Source organism: Pygoscelis adeliae, unplaced genomic scaffold (genome assembly GCF_000699105.1).
Source record: "Pygoscelis adeliae isolate BGI_AS28 unplaced genomic scaffold, ASM69910v1 Scaffold58, whole genome shotgun sequence".
Taxonomy (NCBI): Eukaryota; Metazoa; Chordata; class Aves; order Sphenisciformes; family Spheniscidae; genus Pygoscelis; species Pygoscelis adeliae.
Genome location: NW_008825564.1, coordinates 1,909,196 through 1,919,779, shown reverse-complemented (window position 1 = coordinate 1,919,779; position 10,584 = coordinate 1,909,196). Strand labels below are relative to the sequence as shown.

The window sequence follows — 10,584 nt, the reverse complement described above, 5'->3', positions numbered from 1 at the left end:
GCGTCTCCCCCCATTCTGTTACAGTCAAAACCTGCAGGCATATACTCAAGCATAGCTCCCATTCACCTAAACGATAATTTTCTGGGAATGAGAACTTGGTGGGGACGCCAAGATTTCATTCTTCTGTGGTTCCTCAGTTACCTCTGACCCTCCTGGAGAAAGAGTTACCCACCTGCTTGCTGTTTATAGCAGTGAGGGTTTAAGGAAACCCCGCAATTGCTTGAAAAGAAAATGAAGCTAATAAATTACACGGATTAGACCAGCCTGTAAGTTCTCTGATTTTATGTTTTGACCTTCTTTTGGTTATTACCTTTTTCATCAACAGTTTTTCAGTATGAGCACACTGGATTTATGCATTTGTCTTTGCGAGCGTACCCCGGACTAGGAGAAACTGAGAATTTACTCCATGTTCTCATCCTTCTGAGGTGGCACAATTTCTCAAGGCCATTTTTCTCGCCTTTCATGATTTTTGACACATTCACAAATCAAAGTGGAAATGAACAGGGCACTGTGTTTTGAATGTGCAACACGGCTTGCATCTGCATAGAGGCTTTCGCAGAGGCAGTTGCCTAAAAAAGCGTTAGGGACTAATACCAGCAAAAGCAGAGAAGGGTAAAGGTTGCATCTATTTGTGTGGGAAGGTTATGGCAGAGCATGCATTTTTCTCCCTGGTCCCCACCGTGCTTAGGGGCCTTTCTGACTCTGTTGCTTCAGTGACGAGCCCGAAATTTGCAGTGAGGACTAGGCAGAGGTTTTTCAGGGGTCAGATGCTCGCAGTTCATCCTGCTGGAGAGGGCAAGGGAGCGTCGAGTCAATTTGACGTTATCCCTCTGCTGTATATGCTGGGGACATCACGCTGTCATCTCTCCCTGTGCCCTTTGGACAGGATGGGTGCTGCAGCAAACGGCTGCCGCATTGGTGGTCTGCATCTGCAGTACACACTCCACCTCAGGAGGAGTTTTGGGCTCTTCCAGAGTTAAAGGGTACCAGGAGATGCAGTTCAGATATCTCTTCTGCTTTTCCTTCCTCCGCCTCTTGATATGCCCGTCTTACAAGAGTCAACTTTTTAAGTATATGTGCAAATAGTTACTGCTATGCCTACAGTTACTATTGCTGCTGTACAGCTAATGCTCCAGCTAAGAAGTGCTCGAGTTTGCTGAAAGGATTTTTTGTCTGTGAGGGTGAAACCGTGTTGATTTAAAAATTTCTCTTTCAGAAATCGTTCGCTAATCTCCCAATGGCTTTCACCGATGAGCTTGACTGGCCCCAGTTCTCAGAGATCACTGGGTTTCTGAACTCCACCATCGGGTAAGCCAACAGGCAGGGTGGCCAAGTCGTAGCAAGTCTCAAGGTCCCTCAAAGCACAGCAAGAAAAAAACCCACAATGCTTGAAAGGAAAGATAAAAATCCTAGTCAGCTCTGCTTCTGCTCTTTCTAAAATCAAGATTGATGCTGGATCTAGGGATATTTAAAAATCTTTTAAATATATGGACAATGCACAATACTCTAGCCCAGTCTTTGTGAAATTCAGGGTAGGTTTTAGAGTTGGTAAAATTGTAATTTAGAAGGAGAAAAAAAATGAAGAATTAAAAACCAAACTCGCTTTTTTCAAAATTCTGGGGCAGGGAGAAGGGGAGCATTGCTGAAACTGACAAAAATCAGCATTTTCCTTTTCTTAGTTTTTTTTTTCTCTTTCCTTCTTCCTCCTGTTTCCTTTTTGCTGCTGAAACAGTGGAATAAATGGTAACCCCGGGGTTATTTCATGGTGTTCCCTTTTTGGGGGCAAACTTTCTTCCCCCTTTTTTTTTTTTTCACATTTAGAGGGACGTAGCAAAAGAAGAATTTGGAAGTGCCTGTGACCTAATTTGCTGTGTTACATTGGCTCATGTGGATGGGGAAGGATGCAGGGATAGATGGGAAAAAAGAAGTCTCTGCCAGAAGGGAAGGAAAATGAAGTCCAAACACAAAGAAAACACCTTGAAATACCTGCAGTTTTAACTGTGAAGTAAAAAAAAAAATTCGTAATTTTGTTAATCATCTCTCTGGCCAGCATTAAGAGGCCCTTGACTCCTGCCAGAACTGAAAGATACAGTCACCAACAGTGCCTGGTCTGGCCTGAGTGTCAGATAATTTTTATTTTATATGTCTAAGATAGGTCATGAATACAGTGAAATGCCAAACCAAGCATGAGTCAAGCCTAAAGAGGCTCTCTACCAACAGAATTAAAAAGTTGGCAGAATATATTATTTTCCAGAAAAAATATCTGTTCACCATACACTTGTACTTTTTGCTCCCTTTTTCCTCCCTGTGCAAAACCCAGGCTCAGCTACATTCACACAGCGCATGCTTTAAGGAGGCATACTACTTGACAAGCCAACAGAGAAGATCTATGCCGCCTCCTCTTTCAGAGTTAGCAGCAAAACTAACCTTTAAAAATCTATTACAATGTCCAGCTACTCAATACAGAGTATTTAACTGGGCTCCAAAGAATCTGAAGTTCACAAGTGATCAAAGCTTAGTATTGACCCTGAAGTTGTCAGTGATAGGTCTTGGTTCAGTGTTCTTTAATCTCTTCCACATCTAGAAGAAAAAAAAGGACTGTTTGGGACTTGAAGGCATTTTTAAGAGAAGTAGCTCAAAATCTCACACCACAATGACTGAGTGTGGTGGAGACTGGTAGGCAATGGGCAGCGGGAGGCTCCCATTTACTCTGAGCCTGCAGAAATAGAGACACAAACTAATGTGATCCGTGCCCATCTTTCCCACCCCCTGATGGGTGAACAGGGACACCACTGGTTAACTAATATCCTCTGACCGAGAAGGTCTGTTTGCTTCTCCTCCTCCGCCTGCCTGCTATGCTGAAAACCAAAGAGCTCGGGCGTTTCTTGTGTAGCCCATTGCATGGTGACTGGTTGATGTTGTGTGTTTCTGTGTAGGTAGTTACTTTTACCCAGAATGCTGGGTTGCATCAACAAGGGCGTCACCAGCAGAGATAAAGAAGTCATTATCCCACTCTACTCAGCGCTTGTCAGGCCACACCTGGAATACTGTGTTCAGTTTTGGTCCCCGCTGTGCAAAAACGATGTGGACAGGCTGGAAAGGGTCCAGAAAATGGCCACAATGATCAAAGGACTGGGAAGCCTGCCATAGGAGGAAAGGCTGAGAGAACTGGGTTTGTTCAGCCTTGAGAAAAGAAGGCTTAAGGGAGACCTTATCACCGTGTTCCCCTATTTAAAGGGTGGCTACGAAGAAGATAGAAACTCCCTTTTTACAAGGAGTCACATAGAAAAGACAAGGGATAACAGGTACAAGTTACTCCTGGGGAGATTCCGACTGGACACAAGAGGAAAATTTTTCACAGTGAGAACAATCAGCCATTGGAATAATCTCCCCAGGGAAGTGGTGTATTCCCCAGCATTGGACACTTTTAAGATTCCAGCTGGACAGGGTGCTGGGCCAGCTTGTCTAGACCGTGCTTTTGCCAAGAAAGGTTGGACCAGACGATCCTTGAGGTCCCTTCCAACCTGGTATTCTATGATTCCATGATTCTATGATTTTTATTGCTGGTTTCAAAACTTATTGCTGTCTTCTGTTTCTCTGCATTCATCTAAGTTTGCTGTTCTTAAGCCATGATTAAGTTATCTGATTCCTTCGGTGTCTAAGTTCAAACACAAAATCAGCAGCCCCGATAGAGATGACCTTGTACTCGTGGCTGGGAGCACAGTCTTCTCATCAGCTTCCCTTTGGGCTGTTATCCTTTTCATTTGCATTTTCATTTTTCTCAACAGTGTAAAGTAAAGGAGAGAACTAATCACAATCAGGTATAACCTGTTTTCACATCAATCTGTCCAAGATTTATGGCATTGGGAAATGAATGCCCTGCCAATATTTCTTCTCTTTTATTTACTGTTCCATAACAACCAATTGAAAAGTCAATTAGTGAGCAATCAACATGATTGTTTTGATAAATGATGTATAACAAAAAGGTTTCTAAATACCTTATCTGAGACCAGGATAAAAGCATCCTGGATGGAACAATTTCAAAGAAACTCTCCATCAATTTATAGTTTCTGAGAGGATATCTTGGCTTCCATTTTAGGCCACGCTGTTCAAGACAAAAAAAATTTATGACCACAAAAAAGAGAGGTGGTGAAATAGAAGTATACACATAACTGGGGCACAGAGTTGTTCAGAGATGAGAACATACTTCATTTTTAATATCAGCTGTGTTTTCATCAGTATCTTATGAGTTTAGCAGCTTGCATTTTCTCAATTTATTTCAGAGGCTGGACAGACTCTCTGTATCTACGTTTACGCAGGAGAAATCGCTGTAATCACAGAGACTTACAGAACATTTCCCAAAATGGTATGCTAAGTTTTTTCACTGTTTTTTTTTTAACCTTACTAGTCTGATACTTGGTGCTGCATTAATGAACATCTTTCAGAGACAAAAAGAAACCCCTTTCTAATTGCATGCATTTCTTATGGAAAAATAGAGAACAGCACTTATTTAACTCAGCATATTTTCTCCAGGCTCTGAGTAGGGAGGTGTGTGGCTTGATCACTTTTATCCATGCATTGACTAAGAATTTCCACTGGGCTAAAAAACAGTGTACCCACTGTAACTCTATGGAGGGTTTTGTTGGCCATGGCCAAAAGGGGGGATTTAGAGGGATATCGCTAGTAGTGATGGAGCTAAAAGGTCTGCCCTCCGTCTCCTCCGAAGGCAAGCACGCCCCTGCTCTGCACTCCTGCGGGGGATGCTGGGAGGGCCCTACACTGCACCCCACAGTAGCGCAGGGGACTCACAGGGCTGCCACACCAGCAGGCAGAGGGGGCACAAAACAGTTGCCGGTCTCATAGCAAGGGTGTCCGTGATGTCCTGTGACATCCTTTGGAGCTGGAGACCAGCAAACATAAGTTCTCTTGCAAAACCGGGGAGGTCAATGGTGCAGATATCTTAATGTGCTCTTAGAACAGATTTTAAAGGAGTAATCAAGGACACACAGGTAAATGAAAATTAGGACGAAACAACACTGTCAGGTTTTAATTAATTAATTAATTTGGTGAGGCTGGCTTAACATCTTCTTTCTATGAAATAACATCCTGTGTTGGCAAGTGTATATGCAGCAGACCTAATCTACCTAGACTTAAGGAAAATGTCTTGCATGGTACCTCACGGGAAATGTTTATGTACAGTAAAGAAAAGGAAGGTTAATACAAGAAATGAGAGATGCATAGAGAACCAGCTAAGCAGGGAAGGTTTGAGCTAAGTGGGTTTGAGAGAGGAGCCGTGTCCCTCATGCATCTTGCCTGAGGCTAATGCTGCTTAACATTTGGAGTGGTAACCTTAGAGCAAAGACCAAGGTGCACGCTTGAAGGCATCTATGAATGATGCAAAACTGGAAAGATTTGATCATCCTGAAGTGGGCCACATCCTTACACGGGAATAATTTAGATGAGCTTGGGAAAAGCAGTGACAGCAATTGCAGCAAATACAATTGCAGAAGACATGCATGTCAGAGCTAATGACGAGACTCTTGTCTGTAAGCTAGTGGCTCATCAGCCAGAGGTGGTGGAGGGAGAGAGGCCTTGGGGTGCAAAGGGGCATTTCAAGTAACAGCTGGAGTGCAGGATAGAGCTGGAAAGAGACTAAGGAGGTTGCAAGATGCATCATGCACAGCATTTTCTCTAGAGACAGGGAGACAGTCCTTCCTCACGTAAGCCACTGATATGACCTCAGAATTGGTCCCTTTTGCCTAGGGATGACCGACTTTGGTGGAAATAGATACAGAGAAGGGATTTGAGGAAGATTAGGGCAATGGAGACTTCTGAAGGGATGTTAAGACACCTTGGCAATTGAGCAAAGCAAAAATTAAAAGGGATTACGGTTTTGAATCCTTCTGAGGCATAAACACCACAGAGTGGGAAGAATGGTTTAAACTGAAGGATAGTTCTGGTACAAGAACATGGGTTTTCATTAATCCTACTTCTGTTTGGAGGGGAAATTTAAAAAAAGGTTACTATCAAGGACTGAAAACCTAGAATAGCCCTCAAAATGGAGGTGTGGGGGCAAAAAAGAAACCGAGTTGTTTCAAGACAGAGTTTGATTAAATTTGTCAAAGGGGTTGCATGAAGGGATGACAGTAATCTCCCTTAGAAATTAAGGTTTATGACGTTAGCTTTTGTATGTTGGATGAGGTGATGTCCCCAACAGCAGGTTTAAAAGATCCTGATTGTTCTGTGATTATCACATTGTGTTTCTATTGTATTTAATTAATTTTCATGCTTCAGAAAAATGGCTGCAGAAGCTTGGGAAAATTTATTCTTCTCAGGTAGATAATTTGGCTTTATGGGATGCTCTTCCTCTCCAACAAATGAGTCATGCTGGCTGCAAGTGAGGAGCACTGCTGCTCCTAGTGCTACTTAGAAACTTGTTAAATGTTTGGGATTTCCTGTGAGATTTAGGATCAGAAAGGGTCTGCCCCAGCCCTCCACCTCTGACAGAGCTCTTACCAGGCAGAAGAGGTTGCACAGACAGGTAGCATGATGCAAGGATCACTTCCAGGCTCAGGTGGGCATTTTTGCCTAAAATATTGCCTTCTGGTGCCAGCACCGATGCCACTGGCAATGCCTCTCATACGCCTTCCTCCTTCCTGTGGCACACGTGGTGCTCCTGAGGCTTCGGGTCTTCTGCACAAGTGTTTGACAACGTGTTTGGTGTCATGGGTCAGCTGCTTCTGACTTTCTCGTCTGTAAGTTGCAGGGCACTAGAGTTGGTGGCTCCCATTATTGCAGTCCCCCAGATGTGCTTTTTGGTGAGAGAATAAAAGAATAGGCCAAACTAGATGGTCAATGGATGACTAGGTGTCAATGGTTCTTCTCATTTATATCCAGTTCATTTCAGTACCTGATACCCTATTACCTTGTTCTGCTCTCTTTATGTTAATGGTTTGGTACTTCCTGCTCTTACCTTTTCCCAATTCCCTCATAGACTTTAAAAAAAAAAGGTCTCTCACTGTGTACATCATTCCTTTTTCTCTCCACGTATCTCCTTTCCACTTACACTACAGACACCTGCAGGATATAAAAGGAGGTGAGCCTGTGTCAGGGCAAAAGACTCTGAAGAAAATTGAGAAGATAATTTAAAAAAGGGAAAAATTACAAGTGATAGAAAAATCCCAGGATATCTTCCCTCAGTATCTTCCTTTAATCATCGCACTGACACCGTATTGTAAAGGTTCGCTTTTATTGCCTCATTTGGCGTAATAGTTTCCCCAAATGGGAGGATTTAAATGGCCGCTCTGTGTCAGTAAAGCAAAAAGCTGGCCACCAAACTGACCTAGCCCCACCTGGGACAACTTAACCTTCCTCTGAAAATGACGCTTCACAGCCCTACGTATATGCAATGAGAGGACGAGACACTAGAGATGCGGTTCTGATGGGGAAGGCGTGCAGCCAAGAGCCGGAGCCCAGGGTTGGCAAGCCAAGTCGGGGACCGAGAGCAATGATTGCCTCCAGCCCCACTACAGAAGCACCAGCGCTGTGTCAGAGCTCAGCACAGAGGGACTTTCCCCCATTGCCCTTCTCAGGACATGCATCTTCACCCCGGAGGAAGGCTTCCCCAACCTCCATGCTAGCAGGATTTCTGCCTTCCCTTTCTTAAAAAATCCCATTATCCCCTGGAGATGGTGGACCCTTCCCTCCTCTGCAGCTGGCTGCGGGGTAGGGTGCTCAGCCAGGGTCAGTGAGGGTGCCCCTTAGCTCTCTGTGTATGTAACCCATGGCCCATGAATATATTGACATCAGAATTGCTGATGTTCATTTTGAGTGACGAGCTTTGCTCACCCGGCACCCCACAAGACGCTGGGTATATGAGATATAGGTTAATAATTCGTAACAAATCTGTTCTATGTCACTGTTACTGCTTTCAGCTTGTGGTTGCACAACAAGCAGTTCACAGTCCTAATCAATGTTTTCCATCAAAGTGGCTTGCTGAACAGTTTTCTACAGATAATTTTTATTGGTTCATTCTTTCCAGTACGGTTTTGGTGTCTTGCCTTCCAGCAGCTTCACACAGGTTTGTAGGCCATGTGCTATTTCTGGTATTTGACTGGGTGAGTGGGATCCTCAGGTGTGAGGGCCGGGCATGAATGCTTAGGTGTGGAGTTAGAAAGTTCTAAATGTTCTCCAGAACTTGTTGAAGATCCCTTGTTTTGATATAAGCATCCTGATAGTAAAATCAGTTGCTAAAATATTCCACAAAATCATTAGGTAAACATGGAGAAAGTGAATACCCTCAGGATTTCTAAATAATTACAGAACAGTCTTGCGATTGTCATCCATGCTTTGCATGTATATTATTGTATGCTATTTCAAAACATGGGTATTGTATATTCCTTTGCCATTTGTAGTCTGATCTGTCTCTTTGGGATTCTTGCCTTTGACCAGAAAGACTAGGCCTTGTTAACACATGCTGTGCCTCACTGAGCCATCAAGCACCAGGTATCTCACACTGGCTTCAAGAACAATTAAGAAATACTATTTTTTTTTTCCCCTTCACCTGTCTTGGAAATTCTAGTCCACCTGGAGTTCATTTGGGTAAAACCAGAGACTTTTTCTTTGCACTGTTACATTTCCAATTGCTTTTACAGCATAAGGGAGCAAAAGATTAGAAGTCAATAAGCCATTCTTGTCCACGCAGCACTTTTGGTGCTATCTGGACCCAGGCTCTTTGAGTGCACATTAGTGCTGCTCCTTGTCAGCCACACAAGGTCTAAAAGCAAGAAAATCAAGAAGTGTAGCTCCAGTATTCCAAGGTTTATGAAATTTGGGGTTGCTCACAAGTGGAAGCAAACCCAACCCTGACTCCTCAACCAAAACTAAAAAACACCCCTGGTCTGAAAATCTTTGGAAAGCAACAGAGAGGGAGGCAGGAGAGATCCAGGAATAGCTGCCAGGACAGTCACACAGTGTAAGGGTAACTGTTCTGCCTCATCTTTTTTTCCTCTCTTGAATGTTTTCATCACAGATTGCATCCTGTATCACAAAAACTTCCCTGAAGACTCAATTTACCCATGCAAACAGTTCTCTAAAAAACCTTTTCGTTTTCTTGATGTTTTTACTTTATTTGTAACTGTGCTAATGCTTTCCATGGAGCTACTTATAACTACCTAAGCTTGTGGAGGTAATACATACCCACGAACAGCTTCTTACTTTTTTGTAAATACATTTTTAATTTCTAGAGATCCCAATAGTTTATTTGTGCTGGAACTGCAGCCCCAGTCCAGGGAGCCATGCAGCAGAATGGCTTAAGAGAGGGGTGTTGAACTCTAGCTGAAAGAAAGGCTATTAAACAGAAAAAAATCAACTGGCAGTAGTTATGTTCCAAGCCATGTTTTCTAAGGATTCTGCTGAAAAGAGCTTCTCGACGGAAGGGCTGGATTTTGAATGGACCAGCAACCATCAGGAGAGAAGCAGCAGACGGATATATTCATTTTTAGCTTGGAAGAACTGGATTATTTAAAACATAAAGGATTCCTTGATATATTTGGTTGGCATCACTGCGAGTGATAATAACAAAGGCACCACTATCAAAATGCAAAGTGTATTATTGCTGCCTCAGGGGTTTCTCTCTTAGATCTTTCCCCTATAATGATCCAGCAGGGATTTAATGATGTTCTGTCCACAAGTTTCCCCCCAAGAGCTGCGGGGAGGACAGGATTTGCTCCTCAAAGCAAGCTTCAGAGGCACAATGCAGAAAAGAGGAGAAGAGAGAGACACCAGGGAAGAGCTGAGCGAAGAATAGAGGGAGTGTAATACAAGAGGAGAAGGAGCGAGAAAAAGAGGAGAGAGTGAAAATACTGCAAAATAAAAGCAAGTACAACCTGTAGGGCCTGCTTCTCTGAAGTTTATGTTTCTGTACGTTGCTGTGAGGTAAGCTTCTTGCAATCACAGTCCTAGTCTAATCTTGAACAAAGCATAAAGCCTTTTTTGGCTCCTCGTTTGCTATCACTCTCGCACTGCAGGTGACGGAGTTTGATTTGTGCGCTGTGGATAGTTGGAATGTATATGCACAGCCTTTAAAGACCTGCTAGTAAGTTTTATGCATAAAAGCTTTCCTAACTGGGAATGCTTTTCTCATTCAAGACATAAATGAAAGATTATAGATGCTCACAGATGCTTAGGTGTAGTTAGCTCTTTTCCTGGAGGAGGAAAGATTTGCATCCAACCATTTGGGTGAATTGCCATTGAAATGCAGAGCTTCTCGGGAGGGGTGCAGCTGGCCTAATACTATTTTTCGTAAGTCTGCCACTTATGGGGAGAGCAATGCAGACACCCAAATGTTGGTGTCTAGTGCTATTTAAGATGCTTTACAGTATCTTTCCCACTTCCAGCTGCCTCTCCAGAAGTGCACAATCTCTCAGGCATCCTATGTTGTATCTGCCAGCCCTGCTGCAGGTGTCTTGGATACTCTGGGATGTCAAAAATGGCACTTGGTGCCTATGTTTAGGACCTGAATCAGTCCCAACGTGGTATAGCTGTGAGACACTCACTCTTCCAGAAGAGAGAAAACAGTTCCCT

General features: G+C 43.4%; 1 protein-coding gene across 1 annotated transcript in view; it reads left to right on the top strand.

Annotated features, from left to right (window-relative positions):
* The window catches only part of AOAH (acyloxyacyl hydrolase (neutrophil)), an 84,457-nt gene that overhangs the window by 49,140 nt on the left and 24,733 nt on the right, over positions 1–10,584 (top strand). The window contains exons 13-14 of the mRNA XM_009332407.1: positions 1,217–1,308; positions 4,284–4,366. Of these exons, the coding sequence (XP_009330682.1) occupies positions 1,217–1,308; positions 4,284–4,366 (175 nt within the window). The remainder of the gene's footprint in view (positions 1–1,216; positions 1,309–4,283; positions 4,367–10,584) is intronic.